Source organism: Lissotriton helveticus, chromosome 6 (genome assembly GCF_964261635.1).
Source record: "Lissotriton helveticus chromosome 6, aLisHel1.1, whole genome shotgun sequence".
In the NCBI taxonomy this organism is placed as follows: Eukaryota; Metazoa; Chordata; class Amphibia; order Caudata; family Salamandridae; genus Lissotriton; species Lissotriton helveticus.
In genome coordinates this window covers 1,285,687,446-1,285,707,928 of record NC_136067.1, presented here as the reverse complement: position 1 = coordinate 1,285,707,928, position 20,483 = coordinate 1,285,687,446, and the positions used below count along the sequence as shown (strand labels likewise).

Here is a 20,483-nt window from a genome sequence, read left to right as displayed (position 1 = left end):
ACAGTTTAAACACGAACCGGCAGTCCAAGACACTGCAGAGCCGACGCAGACCCAACCTGACAACCCCCCTCTGGGCCCCAGCCCACAAACCCAATCACTACCGCACACATAGTGCCCCTGTAGGATAGTCGACGCGCCGCGATCCATAACCACGGCCGCTGTCCCTCCCCCCCCGTTAACCCGTTGGCCCCCGCCCCCCCACCCCCGTGACACGCACTACCAGTTCTCATCGGGCGATGCCGGACGGGACGTCGTCCTATAGCGCTACGCTCGCCGCTGTCCCCCCCTCCCGCTACCCTCCTTCCCTTACACCCCGCGGGGGATGCCCCCCTGCGGATCCCAGTTCAGCCTCAGTCGGCAAGTACGAGTCCGACAAGTTACACGTAAACATCACTGTTGGCATAAGTTGAATAGGGTGGAACGCTGTCAGTGGGTAACAGCCCCTTACAACCCCATGATCATACCGACCACGGGATCAGGTACACTAAGACATGGCATCCTACTTTACGATAACTTACTGACGAACTCAGGCACTCCATACACAGCACACACACCCAGGAGACATAAGCCAACCTGTCGTCATCGTACCATAATCGTATTGTCATGTAATGATTGCATTTATGTTGATTGTGTTGCGACCTATCCTGGAAATGCAGAAAACCCTAGTAAAAAATGAAAACAAAAAATGTATAAAGTGTTGTTTATATTGGTCTTCTTCATTTCTGATAGATACTCTGATCTCCCCTCAGATTAACTTCTCTCACTTCTTCCGTCTGAGAATTTGCTTTTATTGCTTTTTGGTAACATGTTTTCATATTTCTACTCTGCTGTAGCTCAGTCTACTATCCTTCCAATCTGTAGTGCATGGAAGCTAAGCAGTACTGATGTCACTAATATGGGGGGTTCTTTGAGGTAAAATGCAACAAAAGCACATTTGGACTTATCTTGTTGAGAGAATCCCTGCTTTGGTAGGAAGGGAATTTTGAATACTTCCTTAGTATGGAGGGTAAATGAGCATGTCCAGGAGGTTATGTTGGTACAAGGCAGACTGTTAGAAAAATGGCTTCACTCAAGCGAAGAATAACTTTGTTTTTTCAGCTGGTGAAACAAGGCAGCCTGTGGTACCCTTAAATTTGGATCCTGATGTTTCTGCTCAGTTTGTTTATTCACCGCCTGCGATGCGAACAAGGCGAAAAGATCAACTCAATATTTCAGAAGTTGTAAAAGAACGAGTGAGTATATTGCTGCAGTACATTCACTCAAGTGCAATTTTGCTATTTTAACACTGACTCCATTAGATGAAAACAGACCATGTTTATTCCTAAACACTCTACAAAAACTTAAAGCATAAAAATACATGAATGTGTTTAACTCAAGGAAATTAAAGTTAATATAGGTTAAAAATTGAGTTTTATCAAAAACTAAAAGTACACTTATTTGACCGTGTGCCTAATTTCACTTAGATAGGACGTCTTGCAATCTGTTCTCTGCATGCTTTAAGAAAATTTCTAAGCCAGTCTGGATCTTTCCTGATTACATTTTGGACAGACAATTCATTACCTCAGCAACTACTACTCCTACCTTGACAAACACTAATCTGAGGAATTGTCTAGCAAACAATGCCACATTAAGAGCATGTGTGGCTTTGTTTGATTGGTCATGTCCATGCTTTGTGTTCGAAGGGTATTTAGTCTGATAATTGGGAACTAATGTCACAAGCCCCAGCCTTAGCTTCATAAACCCCTGAGATAAATTTTGAATATTATTCTCAGTCTGGTGTTTTCCTAACAATTCAAACATCTTAAGAGTCTGAAGGAAACCTTATCCAGTGCCCAGCTGAATTATGCACCTTGCTCATGAAGCAGAATTAGTAAGTGATGTTGTTAATCAATCTGTTTCTCTTAAAGTTTGCTTCCCAGGTCTTGCTGAGGACTATTAAGTGAGTATTTTATTTGTTTTTAATCCTTTCTCCTTTGGGAGTTGGTGGTCTTCCTGATCATCGAACCTTTTAAGCTACAATTCTAAACCCTATCATTCCAGAGAAATTGTTCATTGAAATCACACACTTTCTTTTGAGACCTGAACCAATGGCTCGTGGCTTTTAATTCTGTTGGGTCTTGTCATGCCAATGGGTGTGCTACCTCAGTCAAAACACTTTTGCAATTAGTAGATCCTGAGATTCTGATCAAAACTTCTAACCACAGATGCCTGCTCCACCAGGAATCTGTGGTTAGAAGTATGCATTCGAAGCTCAGAACAACCAGCTAGGAATGCTGTTTCTGCCTGTACCCAAGCCCTCTGTAATGGCCCCTAAATTTACAGGACTGATGCGGAAAATGTTTTGCATTGGCCCACGTTGAACATGATGTAGCTCAACTCTCTTCAAACTATTTCATATAGGAGTCCACCTTCTGTCTGGAAGTGAGATTGATCAAAGGACATATCCATAAGTGATACATGTTCATCACTCATCCAAGCTTTCTACAAAGGCAAGTAGCAGTGATGCAAATAGACAGACTGTGTTTACGGCTCATACTGCCAAACGTCTTAAAGGCATCAATCCTTTCGAATTCTCTATCCGGAGGATTGGTTGGAAATGAGTTCGTTTTCACCTTACTAGTCCAGACCTGTACAATGAATCTCTTTAGACCAGGGTACTTGGAGAGGAAGCCGAAATCACCAGGTGCTGGCCTAAGATGTCTGGCCAGCTGACAGGCAGAAATTACATGATTTGCAGAATTTCTGTCCTAACTTTTGTCATTGTCTCAATGGAGGGCTGTTGTAATCCCTCAGCTATGCTCTTAACCACAACTGCAAACTAGGTACTTCAGTTTGAGGCCCATGTTTGGCAATCTCTGTTTCAGGGGAGCTTTCGAGCCCACTTGATTCTGCACAACCATGTATAATGCATCAACATTTTATTTAGTGGGGGAACAAGCCATCCCTTTCACCACCATTATCATTAGTAATATCTTGGGGCGTGTACAGGAAAAGAATCAGACTCAAATAGATAATGGCCCCTCTGCTTATTGCTGTGATGCAGAAGGGGGATTTGCTGCTTGGCAACTGGTTTTCGTTTTTGTAGTTTTGCAGAGCAAAATGGGTGAAGCTTGAGCTGACATTGGTTCGGGATCTTACGTGGGGTTCTACACCGGTTCGTCCACCAGTGCAGAGCCAGCATGGATTCCTGGATTGAAATGCCCAAGTTGGTACGGCCCTTTAACAGGTCCCAAGGGAACAGGCGTTGCCATGGAGGGACCGGCTGGTAGTAACCCAACTTGAGACTCCTCTGGTTCTGTGGGGCCCTATGTTGTACTAGAGGGAGCCAAAAGTACACTGAAAATTTTATGTAATTTCCTATTGAATATCTCTGTGAGCTGTGGGGGTTGACGATGGTCCGGAAACTCTGGCCCAACTCAGGAATGCTTGATGGACCATTATTCCCACTCTCTGTGGGGAAACGGTTGTGCAGATCCTGCCACAGGTTCCGGAGGAGGCCAGGGACATCCTCTCCCAAACCGTATCAGATGGGAGAGATGCAGCTAAGTTATCAGTCCACTGTGGTTTAGACACGACTCGCTGGGCAGAGAGATTTCCACACCTGGCTCAGAACATCTGACTTTCCGGGGGATGTCCAGGCCTCATGCATGGACATGCCCTTTGTTGGCATCCGCCTTTTCGGAGACAAGGCAGACACAGCGCTGGAGCGCTTTAAGGTCTCACTGGTTACTGCCAAGCTGGTGGGCCTCTGCTGATCCCTTCACCAGTTTGCCTTTCGCTACTTCTATGGTTATGGAAGGGACTTTAAACCATGCCAGCCCTATCTGAGCCATCAAGCTGTGCAATTTCAACAACCCCTGCATGGACGAGGCCAGACGTCCGGTCACCCTCCCCACCCGCAGTTTCTACCTCTAAGCCCTCCTAGTCTTGCCCTCCCAGATCATGGGCGTCCAGCCGGTGGCAGGATCAGCTATCATCTCCACCACTGGCACAATATAACGTCGGACAAGTAGGTCCTCCAAATAATTCAAAGGGGCGACTTCCTCCCCTTTGAGACCACACCGCCCTCCTTTCTATGAATGTCTGACAGAGGATCCTTTAAGTTTGCTCCAGGAGAAAGTCAGGACTCTCATGGCCAAGGGAACCATAGAGAGGGTTCCTGTGCCAGAAGTAGGTTGTGGTTGCTATGCCTTCTACTTTCCGGTCTGAAAAAGGACACGGGCCTTTGTCCTGTCCTAGACCCTCAAACCCTCAACTACTTCCTCAAAATTGAGAAATTCATGGTGCTCACATTAGCTCAGGTCCTGTCTGCCCTAGACCTGAGAGACTTGATGATAGTGTTGTACTTGCAGAACTCTCATTTTAATGTCCCGGTCCTTCCGGCTCATCAACGCCTCTTGCAGTTTACGGTAGACCACAAGCACTTTACGTTTACTGTGGTTCCTTTTGGCTTTACCGGCGCCCCTCGGGTTTTCACCAAGATGATGGCGGTGATTTGCGGCAAATCTGCAAAGATCAGGGGTGCCAGTCTTTCCCTATCTCGACGGCTGGCTGATGAAGGCGGACTTGCCCAGACTGTCATCTACCTCCTCCAGACTATAGCGAACCTCCTGCATTCGCTGGGGCTTACTATCAACATGCCGCCGAAGTCACACCTGATTCCCTGTCAGACGCTCCCTTTCATCTGAGATGTCTGGACACAATGTAGTTTCGGACCTATTCATTATGTGATACTGATGTTTCAGCCTCTATCCTAGATTTAGGGGAGAATGACTTTGAGGCTGTTGGACCTCACAGCCTCCTGTTAGTGACACATGCCAGATGGCATATGCGGGCACTGCACTGTGACCCAAAGTTCCAATGGGTACAGCATCAGGGGAATCTCTCCGACTGGTTTCAGATCTCAGAGGAAACTGCACAAGACCAACTGCACGTGACCTGCGGTTGTGGCTGAAAAACCTCAATTTTGGATCAGAGGCAGACCCCCCTCCTTTCCCCAAACAGATCTCACATTAGTGACAGGTGCGTCACTCCTGGAAATGGGGCTGCCATCTTGGAGAGGTGACGCAACACAGGAAGCCTCCACCCTGCCAGGTTGAAGGCAAGGTCCAGCTCTTGCGTATGGAGTTGTTCCTGAGGCTGATCCTCCTCGGGGTCAAAGTCTTCGGTTAAGTTAAAGAAGAAACACAAGAAGTCCAAGCAGGACTCTGCCCCTTCCCACCACTTTCAATCTCCAGAGGAGGAGTGAGGGTGTCACTGTGCTTAAAGGACTTGCTCTCGTTTAACCGAGGGGCCACTTCCATCTTTGGTCTTAATGCACCCCAAGTTGCAGCAGGTAGAGGCCTTTTGTGAACCCTTGCTGAGTATCTTTGGCACTCTTCTGGCTTCCTCTGAGGCATCTTTGGACCTCAAGAGTCCGTAGAAATGGTTGGTCAAGTTACAACCGGTGGGTTCAACGTCCGCACCGTCTGGGCCTTTTTACCCAGTTTCGGTTTCTGTGCTGACATCGGGACTAGTGCTGAAATCTGTACTCCTTGAGCGTCAATGCTGCCCCCATTCGCCACTGCCGCCAGAGGAAGACGCACAGACCATTGTGCTTTCCGACTCTGAGCTGATATTGTCTCAACATCGATTACAACATATCCTGATATTGTGCCAGCCCCAACACAACTGACTTATTCAATTCCCCTGCCGTGCAGTCATGCACAGACATTACACCAGCTTTTAGCTTGGACTCTGACCAAAACTAGCCTTATGCAAACAACAGTGATGTGTTAAGGAAGGATTTTTCCCATCCTATGATTATAACTGGGTTAGGGAGTTACAGAATTCCAGTTGCCTGAACACCTCACCTGATACTGAGTTGGTTCCCTCAATGGGACACCAACTGAGGAAAGCAGTTCCTTTGCCACAACAATGAGAGCTGCGGAAGGCCTTGATCTTCAGCTCCCCACTGTGGATGTAAGTCTCTAGTATATGGTAACAGGGGCACCCAGGGCCTGTACGTTAAGGTCTCTTTCATGTACTGCGGCACTAGTTGTGCCACCACAAGTATGATGTGGTAAAATATGGCTCGCAGTCTGCCTCTGCAGACTGGAAGGGCATTTTGAAACTGCTAACTCAACTTTGGCATTTAAAGTAATGGCAAAGCCCGAAATTCCCTTTTATATGCAAGTCATTCCTGAGGTAGGTGTAACAAGCCCTAAGGCAGAGTGCTGTATGTTAAAAAGTTGTACATGTACTTTTACATGTTCCAGCAGTAAAATCCCTAAATTATAGTTTTTAATGTGGAAAGGCTAGTAGCTACAATGGCAAGTACAGAGTTACAGCCTGACATAGCCTGCTAACTTCTGAATGGGACCACTAAAGCTTATACTGTAATGGGTGGTGACCTCCTGTTCACGTAACAGGGCCACAACAGCTTAGAAGCCAACTGGGGCAAGTTGGTAGTCCATGATCTTCGTACCAGAGCTGTGCAGCACCAGACACCATAACCCGGTGCTCAGTTGCACAGGAGTTCACTGAGCCCGAATGTCATCTGAGTGCAGCTTGGTCGCCCAGAAGCAGTTATCGCCCAGGGAAGGATTCAGCTGAGACCGCGATACCAGGTGACTTTTAGCCCAGTGGTGACTTTACTTCTACCTGCATTGAGGGACGTCAGCCCTGTGAATGGGACTCCAGTCGACAGCACAGCATCCTTGAGCATATTCAACATCCTTCATCCCTTGCATCAGGACCACTTCCATAAGAAACCACTTTACTGGATATATAAGTTCCCAGAATTGACTGAAGACTGCTTCATCTGCTGAGGAAACAGATTCTGAGAACCTTGCTGGTCCCCCTGACTGGCTCCCTACTGGAGTTGGTCGCCTAAAGTGACTCTAAGTGATCGCAATACAACTAGCCCTTTTTTTGGAGAAAAAAGTCTCTACATATCAAATTCATTGGATTTTCCAATGCTTGTTCACGGTTGAGTGAAGTACTCTGATTTACTATGCCTTGGACATTCTATATCTCCGGAACCCTCCGGTGGATATTTTTCATTGTGGTGTCTAAGAATACATAAAAATACAACCTATGTTTATAAATTGGTGTCTGATTTCTTGAGTGTCCTTTGGATACCCAGGGTTGAGCTAAAGGTTTGACAAATGACGCCTACTGGTCCAAAGAGAGTCTGTAAGTGTATTACATGGTGAGGTCGCACACAACCACACCATATAATATACCCCATTTTCTTACATTGGTGCGTAGTGGTGTGATCCAGAACTTGTGATTAGCAGTACCAAACAATTGCTGAAGTCTTGAGACCATTTGGGAATCCACCTAAGGGGATACCCAAGAAGTTGTCGTGGTTTCCCAATGAATGTCCAGTCCCACAGTCTGCAGAGACATTGTTTCCCATGAGTTGCTGAACTAAAGTTGTGACCAAGTTTTCAAAAGTTTCAGAACTTCCTGGAAATTACTGTGAGCAGGAGGAACTTGGAGCTTGACATTGTCCAAGGATAGGATCTGAGCGATTTGTGTAAGGATAGAAAGTCACTCTGGGAAACAAGACAAGGAAGAGTATCTGGTGAAGTCCTTTAAGGCTTGGGAGAAAGCCCACAAAGCCCCACCAGCACTGAAAAAGAATACCTCAAGGTAGTGGAGAAGAAGAAAGAGTGGGGATTCCGTCCACCTATACACCAGGCAAGAGTGCACTCAACAGAAGGCAGTGTGGGGAGAGGTCACACAGCAGCAGGAGACACCTTCAGAAAGAAATGGCAGCCCTAGAGCTGGACGAGAGAGCCTGGCAGAACGGAATGCTTCACATTTCACAGTGTCGTTCATAATGGTAAGCAGTTTGAGCCCTTTGTCTACAAAAGCACAAATGATGATTTTTTTTTTTTTTAATAACTTTATTTTGGTTTTCAGCAAAATGAACAACACAATCCCCCTCCCAAAATTGGCATCGGTAGAAGAAAAATACAAGTGTACACATTCCACAGCCCCAGTATAGCTCCAGCAGGTGCAGATATAGCAGTAGATACAATAGTCACATTCTTGGGATGCAAAGCAATTATACTAAACTGACAATAAGGAACGACGTGCGTAGACATCAGGGCATTACCTCGACACCTACTCTCTCTCTCCACCTTCCGCCACCCCATCCCCGGGCCCCGATTCCACAGAGGAGAACAAGTCAGCACTAGTTGCATCGGAATCGCTATCAACGGACCCCACAGCGCACATCATTCTCCATGCGAGCAAATCCTCTTGCAGCCGCTCATCCTTACGCGTATGCTGCATGTGAGTCTCCTCAGCCAATATCCATTCCCCCACGTCCCGGAGCCACAATGACATGTCTGGTGCCCTCTGTCCCATCCAGGTGATAGCCACCCGTCTACAAATTATGAATTTAAAAAGGAACACCATAGTTGGGATTCTCTTTAATTATACAAATCAATTTCTACCCAAAATAACTCTATTTGCAACATTAATCTATGCTCTAATCTATACTTTGCAGCATACATGCAGTTCATTGATCGTTAATTGCTCACAGTTCAATATGCGGATTTTAACGTATAAATTGCAAGTCACAAAAGGATGTTTCTTTTAAAAGCAGTCACCCACTGACCTATTTACATTATATGCACTTTGTAATCTGCATGGCACACGTTCTGTGCAACAGGCACATTATCCCTCTGCGCTACCTTCTAGGAAGAACATTAATCACAGGAGTTATCTTGACATTTATTTTGTTGCCTGGAAATTTCTTGAGGAAAGAAACGCAGCAGCTGGTGCTTTAAAACTAAAATAAACTTGCAAACACAGTGCCCAGCGTAAGTCAGCACCCGGTGCGGAGCCACCGGTCGCATCCCCCTAGAGCCGACCGGCCGGCCCTGGATGGCACTGATGAGTTCCTAAATTAAAATGATGCCTGCATACCTTCCAACTTGAAGAACAATGTCACCCTGTGAGAAGAGGGCATGGCCACATTTCGAGAAGTACCTACAGGGCGCTTTTGAACCCCGCCCCAAGTCCCCTTCTCCCAAAAAATAAATGAATAAATAAAAAGCTTGCTGAGGCTGGTGCCAATGTCCTGGGGTGTTTGAACACCCCTTAATGCATGTTGGCAGCTCAAAGCCTCTGAAAACCAGCTGGAAAATCACTATTTCAGTGGTTTTCAGCTTGTTTTCCCTGCCACCATGTGATATCGGCTCCTCAATGGGAGACGGTGTGATGGGAGCCGATATCGTGTATCACACGGTGGCACCATGTGAGTTGGAAGGTATATGTCTGTGCGCATGGCTTGCGCTTATATGCAGCTTTGTTTGTCACTTTCGGAACAAAACGGTGCCAACACAGAGTCTACTGGCATGCATGAGCACTGCTTTTGAGTTTCCAAATCCAGTCTTCACCTGGGGGAAATTTACATGGTGAACAGTCAGCAGCTAGAGTATCGACCCGAAAAAGCGTTACCATAAGTAAGTAACTTATTCATTAGCAGCCTATAAAGATTGTCAAATCTACTTAATATCTGGTTTGGCCAGTGTGTTTAGAATGCACAATTTATAACTGGATGTTCGAGGCATATGAGCTGCAGATTGCACATAGTGCATAGATCGCCACCTAGTGTTGGGCCCGGATGTTTGCAGTTTATTTTAGTCCTGAAAAGTTCTTTGGAAGTCACGAGATAGGTGACTCCTCCTTTGGACCACATTGCGCATGGGCATCGGCTCCATCTTCAGATTGTTTTTTTCCGCCATCGGGCTCGGATGTGTTTCCTGCGCCCCAGTTTGGAACCAAATTTCCTTAAGCACACAGTCCTCACCCGGTTCGACGGTATTGTTTCGATTGCGGTCCCCATCGACTCGACTCTTCACAACTTCAAAGTCTTCGATTCCGGTCGTTGACGAAGGCCTTACTTCTGGCTCATGGAAAAGACGCCATTCAAAAAGTGTCCTCAATGTGGGTTGAAGTTTCCCCACACTGATCTACATGAGGTGTGCAACCTTTGCCTCTCCCCGGAGCAAAAGGCCAAACACTGTTCCGCTTGTGCCACCTTCCGCTCCAAGAAGACGATTCGGGACCAACTAGCTCGAAGAACCATGGCTCGCTCATCAGCTTCGATCCCGGACGACATATTTGAAGGGGGCATCGACATGCCAGAACAGCAGCGAGCCGAAGAAAGTGCCAGCTCCTCTGATGCCGAAGACTCCGACGTCGAGGACATCACTCCAGCTCAACGGGTCGTGAGTACACACGTCAGCCCGACCCTTCCTCGGCACCCTCTAAAAAGGCTTCGGTCACACCCTGACCTTCGGGCCTGGGTGCACACCGAGAGACTGCTTCCCACGCCCCGCCTTCGTACCCGGCAAAGAATCCTACTAAGCCTTCAGGTGGCACGGGCTTGAGTCAGCCTATTCCTGGTGTCGATCCCATACCGACACCGAAAAATAAGCCATCATCCTCATACACGCAGACCGCTTCGACACCCAAGCACTCGGCGCCGTAGACTGGCGCCGGCGTCAAAAACGCACTCAGAGCAGAGTAATAAACTGCCTAAGGGTCCCGACTCCCATGCTTCGGAGCCAAAAAAACCTCCGGAACCGAAAAAATACGTTCTGGTTAAAGACATTTCAAAAGGTCACAGTTCTAAATAAAAAGACCCTAGACCAACTACCCAGTCTGTGCCGAAAAAACCTCAAGAACCAAGAACTTCAACACCGAAGTATCTACCCTCCACATAAGAGCTTTTTATACCAGATCCTACTCAAAACACTCTTGGACAGGATCCTAAGACTGACCAACTGACTCTTAGCTCCAAGAAGAGACCACTAGAGGCACATGCACCTCCTCCTCCAAAGAAGAGAGGCATTGCAACCTCTCCATTAAGGGTCCCTTCTCCACCGCCTCCCCATACTCTTTCTCCTCCTCTACTTCCTCCACCACATCATTCGCCTACACCATCCCCTAATCCAGATGGCCCTCAGAAGGTTTTTCCCCCTCATTCCTGGCGAAGCTAGAGAGACTGTGCTAAGAGCGTTGATCTTATCACGCTTAGATTATGCAAATGCACTCTTCAGTGGCCTACCAGACTATATGGTCCGTCGACTCCAGGTTATTCAAAACTCGGAAGTCAGACTGATGTTCCAATTACCCAGGAGATCCAGTGTTCGTGAACATCTGCGCAGCCTTCATTGGTTGCCTATTGCCAATCGAATTCTGTTCAAAATTCTGGTCCTGGCTTATCGCGCTATCCACCAGCAGGGCCCAGTATATTTACGAAATAGATTTGTTCTTTATGCTCCTAAACGGGCTCTCCGTTCTGCTAACCTTTGTCAGATGGTCCAGCCTAAGTTTAAGCTTGCAAGAACAGGAGGCAAATCCATCTCTGTTAAGGCTGCCAGAGCATGGAATGTTCTCCCTTTGGCCCTTCGCACTGCTCCCTCACTTTCGCAGTTCAAGAAGGGACTCAAAACATATTTGTTTAATATTACTCTTTAATCTCTCTCTTTGTTGTGTTAGCTGCCCGCCTTTTTTTCACGTACTCACCGCGCCAGGATACTCCTGAGTAATAGAGCGCGCAATAAAAGGCTTTATAACATAACATTTATAACAGATGATGTAGTAGATACAGACTCTGATGACTCGGGTGGGGGGTGCTCATGACCCAGTAGGGACCAATAGTCCCCCTCAATCACCTAATCCATGGGATGATTATACCACCCCTGATGTGCCTTACGTCCCTCAAGATGATGTATATCCCTCCAGGCCTCCCCCCCCCCAGAGGACACTATAGGTTTTAACCTACTAGTCCATAGGGCTGCCCAATACCATGGGGTTGACTTGTACACAGACACTGTGGAGGAAGATTTCTTATTGGACACTTTTGACACTACACAAAGGTCCACTTCCATCTTGCCAATGCTTAAAGGGGTCATTAAGTATTCGACAGAGGTATTTAAAGATCCTGTCAGGGCTCGAGTCCTCAACTCCCGCATTGAGAAAAAATACAAAGCTGCCCCTACAGATCCAGTTTACATAAGAGGCTTAGCACCACTAGATTCCTTGGTAGTTTCTAACGCACGTAAACGTGCCAATTCACAGACATCAGGTGAGGCCTCACCCCCAGATAAGGAATCTAAACTCCTTGATGCTCCGACAAACGAACAGCGTCACATGCAGCTAATATATGGCGCATTGCCAATACTCAAGCGCTATTGGCAAGATATGACAGGGAAATAAAGAAAGAGAGAAACAGCAACCATCAACCATATAGCCCCCTGCTATTAAGTGGAATTCCAAAAGGAATATTACATTCCATAATCAGGACTAAAAACAAAAAAGTAGTGATTTAAAAAGGATGTGGAAGAGAAAAACATTTTATTCTAATATCTCTACCTTTGTTGACAATAAGCTACTGCATGTGTGAAAAAGTATAAACCTCCCATACACTGAGGTGAAGCCCGAGGCACCGACGGAGAGGGCGGGGTCCTCATACACCTGAGTGTTTACCGGGTGAGGTGAGGCCAATACCACATCTAGGACAGGTGTAACAATCACTCTGCCTGTATGGAGGTAATATGATAAATACACAATTATAGTTTTTCACGCATGCATCAGCTTATTGTCAACACAGGTCCTGAAGAAAGCCTGGGCTATAGGCCCTTTGAGCTGAAACTAGTTGACCACTTTCCACGAGCAGCGGCATATTTGTTTTACGTCGCATCTGCAATAATTTTAGTAGGTCTGGGAGAGATAGTAGAATAAAAGGTTTTTCTCTGCCACATCCTTTTTAAATCACTACTTCACTTGCACTGCACTTAATCCTTTTCCATCACAGACTTTGTGGATATCCTTTAGAGACATCGGATGACCAAGGAATACAACTAGTCATTGGTCTTTATTTACCACTTTATGTAAAGGTCACAGAGATCTATTCGAGATTTATACCACATCAGCTCCTTTTGTATCAAAAGGGCTGAGTGGTAAAGATTGAAGGATATCCATATGATGACACTGGCCATGGCTGGCAGTTGATGGAAATAGGACTGTTTCGTAATGGTCTCTGTTTTCGTTTTTATTAGTCCGATTATGGAATGTAATATTCCTTTTGGAATTCCAATTAATAGCAGGGGGCTATATGGTTGATGGTTGCTGTTTCTCTCTTTCTTTATTTCTCTTTGACCGCCAAATTTCTATGTTTTGGAGTCGTTGATTTGGGGATTTTATCTGTTTTTGGTCGGTAAACGGTCCCTTAGACCCTTGTCCCTTGTGGATGTGTCGATAGTAAAAATTGGACAGGGCACATTATGATGAACTGGAATCCATAATGCAGCATCTGCCAGATATATACAAAAATAGGGCCAATGAACTCATACAGGAAGGTAAAAATATCACCAATACTTCCATTCGTTGTGTCCTAGATGCCGCAGATACTGCCTCGAGGACAATTAACACCAGTGTCCTTTTGCGTGGGTTTCAAACCTGAAGTTCAAAATTCCATCCTCAATCAGCCATTTGATGAGAAACACCTATTTGGCCCTAATGTCGATGTATCTTTAGAAAAAATGAACAAAGACACCGACGCAGCTAAATCTATGGGAGCCTTGCAATTGCTAGCTCCCAGACGTTCTTTTCGTCGCTCATCATATAGAGGCAACACAAGAGGCTACTCCTCCGATAGCCCCTCCACTTCCTATAAGACTCCTAGCCAATCCACTTTCACTAAAGGCTACCAAAGAGGGGGTTACAGGGGTAACAACAACAAAGGCAGAGGCGAAACCAACAACTCCCGCTCTGCCTCCAGCCCTACCCAATGACTTTCCTCCACTTCCCCCCCACCATTCCACTCCTGTGGGGGGAAGACTACAACAATTCCTTCCTGCCTGGACCAACATCACATCAGACAGGTGGAGCGACAAATTATTCAATCCGGTTACTGTCTAGAACTAACATCTACCCCCCAAATATACCGCCCAAACAGCGTCCAATGTCACAAGAGCATCTATCACTGCTACAACAAGAAGTAATATCTCTACTGGAAAAAAGTTCAATAGAACCTGTTCCTCTGCACCAGCAAAACAAGGGAGTTTACTCCCTATACTTTCTTACCCCAAAGAAGGACGGCTCTCTAAAGCCTATTCTAGACCTCAGACCACTAAACATATACATACAGTCAGACCATTTTCACATGGTCACACTCTAACAAGCCCTTCCTCTTCTGTTAAAAAACGACTTCCTTGCTACTCTAGATCTCAAGGACGCATACTTCCACATTCCCATTCACAAAGCTCACAGGAAGTATCTCAGATTTGTAATAAACGGGCAGCACTATCAATTCAAGGTACTCCCATTCGGAGTCACAACAGCACCAAGAGTATTCACCCAGTGCCTAGCAGTAGTGGCAGCACATTTACGAAGACAGCACATCCACGTCTTCCCATACCTAGACGACTGGCTCATAAAAGCCAGCTCCTACAACCAGTGTGTACAACACACTCATGCCACTATCCAACTGCTTCACAACTTGGGGTTTACAATAAACCACACCAAGTCTCATCTGCAACCATCAATGGCATTTTTAGGGAACATTCCCCTAGATGACATCTGCAGAGCAGCTACATGGTCTACACCGCACACATTCACAAAACACTATTGTGTAGATGTGCAAACTAAACAACAAGCTAATGTGGGCCAGTCTGTTCTCAAAACACTATTTCAAACTACTGCAACAGAGAGGGGTGGTCGCCGCTAAGAGTGGGTACTGCTATACAATCTATGCACAGTGTGTAATGTGCAGCTCATATGCCTCGAACGGAAAATGCTACTTACCAGTATGCATCTGTTCTTGGCATGTAGAGCTGCAGAGTTACACAGGCCCACCCGCCTCCCCGGCTACCCTTATCTGTTCCAGTACTATCTTAATCAGATACAGCTTACATGGACATCCTTCCTTTTCTTGCAAAGCTCCATCTTTTCCCTAATGGCGAAAAACTATCTGAAGATGAAGCCGATGCCCATGCGCAATGTGGTCCAAAGGAGTAGTCACCTATCTTGTGACTTCCAAAGAACTTTTCAGGACAAAAACAAACTGCAAACATCCGGGCCCAACACTAGGTGGCGAGCTATGCACAGTGTGTATCTCTGCAACTCTACATGCCAAGAACAGATGCATACTGGTAAGTAGCATTTTCCTTTGTTTTGTTTCTAAGGATAGCTCTGCTCCATTGTTTGAAGTGTTAGTCCCACCACCTCCATTGCTTGACCTGTTAACTCCTATCCCGAAGCTCCGATCTAGTAGCGCTTATCGGGTAGATGGTGCCATTCTGGGTGAAATGCATGTGCTGTCAGTGTACGAGGGACAAATGAGATTTGTGAAGCGGATTACATTGTTCATCCGAGTTAGATAAATGCTTCCCAGAATCTAAGACAATCGATCGCCCTGTGGGCTGACGTAGAAATAAAAGGACAGCTTAGCTACGTGAGAAACAAAGGTGGTCTGTCCCTATTAGAGTCGAAAATGATTGCAAGCAGAGCATTGCTTCCGGGATATCCATCAGGTGAATTTCATACAGGACGGTGGAGTGAGATGGAAAAGTGTGCCTGGTTGTCCCCACATCACAGTGCTTAGAAGTAGATATTGGTATTAATCTTCAATCAACCCTTCGTTATTGTGTTTGGATATCCAATAATACAATGTATTTCACTTATAGATTTAATCGACAAGGTAGCTATGCTTCGAAGTAGAGCAAGTTAAACAAACATTGGCATAGCTAATAGGTCTCGCATTTGGGGTGTTATAAGTGTTTAGATAGAGCTATTGGCTTTGTTAACGTTTTTAATACGTGTTGCTTCGAAGCGCTTGGGCGTTTTCCTGTAAAGACTGGACTCCCAAAATAAGACAAAAGCAGAATTCCCAGCATGGAAATTGGGATGGTTTCCTGGCAGGCCTTTAATTGTAAAAATTCAATAGGGCTAGGGAGAACAGCGACAACAGCACAGTACATCTCAGATTATAATATCAAGTATAAACACTGCATAACGCCATGATGTGGATCAGTAGATAGGCATACATGAGCCAATTTCATGCGGCATCATTCAGACATATTGTCGTAATGTCAAAAATGTATCTAAACACTTAAGTTGAGATTAAGTAACATACTTAATGAATAAGTGCAACCGTTGCAGTATATTTTGTTCTTTTTAGTCATGTCTAGGGCTCTGCCCCCAAAACCCTGACTGCACTGCGCTCGAGATCACAGTTTTCATACTTGTATGCAATTCTACTTCTGAACGATCTGTGAAATACTTTCAATTGGCAGTTTTTGAGACCCCCACCTTCAGCACACATAAGGTAAAGAACTGTGTGTATCCTGGAAGTTCCTGCTGCTCCGGCTAAGACACACATCAGGGGTTGGGGCCCAGAAGCCCCTTAAGCCCTAGCTATTTCAGGCCTTGGCTTGCTTGGCACTGTTGGTGATTTGGATAAACTCTACCCTGGTAGGGTTCACTTTCAGATAGATGATCCAGGATTGGAGGAGAGCAGACAATTCTTGCATTTGGTCGACTTTGTTGATTGTCCAGACTTTTATGTTATGTAGAGGGCCCTCCGTATGCTGGAGGGTTCATAAAGTTGCTACCTAGGAACATGCCTTACATTTTAATAGACAATTGGGAGATGGATTCTTGACGTACTGCACATGGGACTTAAAATCACAGGATTCTAGTTGACAACTCGACCAGCATTTGGATATTGGAGAGGGACAAAGTGAACCTTTGTGGTATGTACCACATTACTCATGGGATTCTACAGAATTAATCAATGATCGTCAATGTTTCTGAAGGCTCATAGTAGATTGAGAAGGGCCCGGAGCGAGGAATCACCATTGTCTTTGACTAGGGCATCATCTACGGGTGGAAGGAGGCCTCTACTGTTGGTTGATCTATGCTTGCTGTGGTAGATGGGAGGCGAATTTGGGGTGAGAATACATTTTTACTCCATGGATGGACCAATCAGTGGTATTACTGTTGTGAATCTGCTTGAGGAGGACGAGGTTGAGTGTGTTTCCTGTTGCATTAGATTGTATAAAGAGGTGCTGCATGATTCTCACGGTTTCAAGGTGGTTGCCGAGCGAGCGCATGTCTCATGGCTTTGAAGCTGCAGCTTCCGGATAGGATGATATCGCCAAAAAAAGGTTTTTGGTCCAGCTGGTGTCCCTAAGATGAATGTAATTACCTTAATGAGGTAGGTCAATATGAGTTACTACCCTCCACTCAATTAGCTCAGTATTCTTCCCTTTGATGCCAAAACTCTAATTATTATCATAGCAAACATATTTGATTTATAAGTCAAGACTTAAGTATGGCAGAGTCTGCAAAGGAGTTTTCAGCTTATCACTGATATTTAATATATCGTTCAACTACTTACTCTCTAGAAACTATACACCACATTTGCATTTGCCATTCTAGCCCTACTAGCTCCGTGATGGAAATATATTCTTAATACAGTAGTAGCCGCGCACAAGAATTTAAAGGAAACCATGTTAGTATGAAGCCTCAGTAAAAAAGGCTTACAAACATAATTTTTCAAGCCACAATAAGGCTGACGGAGACCACTTCTTCCTGAAAAAGACATGCAACCGGTAGCAGATAAGACACAATAGCTCTGAGCACTCCCTGTCACATTTTACAGAACTGAGCAAAAAATGTCAAGTATTGAAAACTAAGGCGAGGTACTGTAGGGCAGAAAGCAATAGCAATTACCTGATTTACTAATGCAAAACTCTGCGTTACATAAACATACAAATACAGAAGCAACCTCTCTGAAGTCACCATCGTTCTGGGCTCTGCAGATTGACCGATGTTAATTTGCAGTGCTGGTCAGAGTGTAAATAAGGCCAACATGTACAAAGCCGAATAAGTCAACACAGAGGGATATTCAGGAGGAAGTGAGGAATTACTCAGTTGCAGCACCTCGAGGAACTGAGACCGGGGCCATCCCCAAGAACAGCTGCAAGTACGTGGGGACTCCACTTTCGGGCTCTTAAGTTGTACAAGGAAGCAGCTGAGCAAAATCAGCATGGTGAAATGAGGAAGGGAACTAAGCGTAGAGGGAAAAGAAAACATTTTGGGAGGCTGAGAGAACAAATAGCAGGGAGGTTCCCTCAGTCCACCAGTGAGGCTGTGATAGCGAGGTAGTGAACCAGGGACAGGCAAAGGGCTCAGAGTTGTACAAATGAAAGTTGCCAAGAGATCTCGGGGAGCTCTCTGTAGACGAAAGAATTTTAGGATAGAGGCACACTGGTGAGAAGTGGGTATGACCAGGCCCACTGGAATTATGCAATTGTGATAATGAAGCAATACTATTACAAAATATGCAGCATAATTAGCATTTTTTTGCTGCATAATTTTCTCAATCCTGCCGCATAATTTGGCCCTTTCCTGCTGCATAATTGAAGTGGCCCCGGGTATGACTCGGTAACCCAAAGAATGAGAGAGAGGAAGGAATTTTTTAGAAAGAAAGCACATTGGTGAGAATCGGGCATGACTGGCATACAAATAATTGAATGGAGTATAAAATAGTTAAGAGCTCATTGTAGAGAGCTGAACAGAGTTGATAAGAAAGCACTCTGGGGCAAGTAAAGAAAAAGTAAGTGAGGAAACGACCCAATAATATGGTAAATGCCTGCACAGGTAGGTAGAGAGCCAAACTAGGACCTGTAAAACGACCCGATGGGCCCTAAGATATATCTTTGTAGGTAGCAAGGAACCTGAGATTTGGGAGAAGCTTATGGGTAGAGACTCAGTGCAACTGAAGAACTCACGGGAGAGAAGGGAGAGTTAATGTAGCCTAATGGGAAAAAGAACCAAGGGGAGTTAAGTTCACATTAACTATAAGAGGGACATTTGGACCGGTGATGAGCTGCATCGAATGGGCAACATCACACTAACGAGAGGGGTACTTCTAGCAAAGGAAAGGGATCATGGAGAGTAAATGACCCTTCATAGGAAAAAGTTCTGCAGGAGAGGAAGAGAGCCCCCGATAGTTAAAGAGCTATAGCAAACAGTGAACTTATAACAAAGAGCAACTAAATACCAGAGAGTGACCCAACAGGGGGGGTTCACCAATAACAGCAACACGTTATCGGCAGACAAGGGAGCAGACGCAAAAGGAGGGTCTAGCGGACAGTGGTAGGGACCATAACTAACAAATGGAGGGAATAGCAGTCAGGAAAAAAGGGTTTCTGACACAATAGGGCGGTGAAAAGGACATGTAATGAAGACACTGATCCGCTCCTACCTGAACAAGACGTGCAGCCCGAGACGCGGTCTGCGGTGGGGGAGGGGAGGGGAGGAGGGGGGAGGGGGGAGAGCACGCTGCCTGATTAACTTTTGGGTATCCCGCGATGTACCTTCATGCTTGCATTCTGCTACTTAAGTGGCCAAGATACCTGCTTGCATCCCCGCCCTCTACACCAATGCACTGTCTGCAGCTTTTCTGTCTGAGCACGTGCCACATACGAAGGAGAGGGCTCCTGCAGCTGGCTGCCTGGTCACCACTCATTATCCCTGCCTCTTCCTACTCGTTGGAGTGTGACTCTATACCATCTGCACAGGCTGCTTCTGCATGCCAGGCAGGCCTTTGCAGAGAAGCGCTGCTCTAATGTCTGCAAAAGAAAGGGAATGAAAAGATGTGACTGGCATACCACAAAGTAGCGGGTTAGTGTTCTCGATGCACATCGCTGAGACGTTGCCTTTGTCTTGATGTACTGCTCCCCCTGCTGGTGGAACCCTGGCATGTCAAAGAAAGTTAAGTCAACTACAGCTTTTCGCTGCTAATCCACTATTGGACCGAGCAGGTATGAATAGTGCGTCACAGGCACCAGGATAGAACGGCTTGTGGAACGTGTCCCACTAATAATTTATTGGTGTCCATTGGCTGGCTCAGGGCCGTTCACCTTACACCAGAGGTCTTCAAACTTTTTGATGCCGAGACCCCCTTGTAAAACCTTTTTAGGCGTAAGGACCCCCCTTCCAACAAAAGTTTCTAGAAACTGGTACTCCTCATCATCAACAACTATCGACAACCATAAATGCGCCTGTTGGACCTCATCACATCCATCCATCCATCATTCATCCACCCACACTTTCACACATCTATCCATCCATCCATCCTTCATCCATCCACCCTTTCATCCATCCATCCATACATCCATCCTTCATCCATCCACCCTTTCATCCTTCCATCCATACATCCATCCTTTACCCATCCACCCTTCCATCTATCCATCCACCTTTTCACACATCCACCCATCATTCATACACCCACCTTTTCACACATCCATCCATCATTCATCCATGCAACCTTTTATCCATCCATGCTTCATCCTTCCACCCATACATCCACCCTTCATCCATCCACCCTTTCATCCATACATCCGTCCTTCATCCACCCACCCTTTCATCCATCCATCCACCCATCATTCACCCCCACCTTT

General features: G+C 45.8%; 1 protein-coding gene across 1 annotated transcript in view; it reads left to right on the top strand.

Moving 5' to 3' along the window:
• The first annotated feature begins 1,102 nt into the window (after positions 1–1,102).
• The window catches only part of LOC144761712 (protein ELYS-like), an 89,673-nt gene continuing 70,292 nt past the window's right edge, over positions 1,103–20,483 (top strand). Inside the window, exon 1 of the mRNA XM_078646974.1 lies at positions 1,103–1,232. Within this exon, the coding sequence (XP_078503100.1) occupies positions 1,179–1,232 (54 nt within the window). The 5' untranslated portion in view covers positions 1,103–1,178. The remainder of the gene's footprint in view (positions 1,233–20,483) is intronic.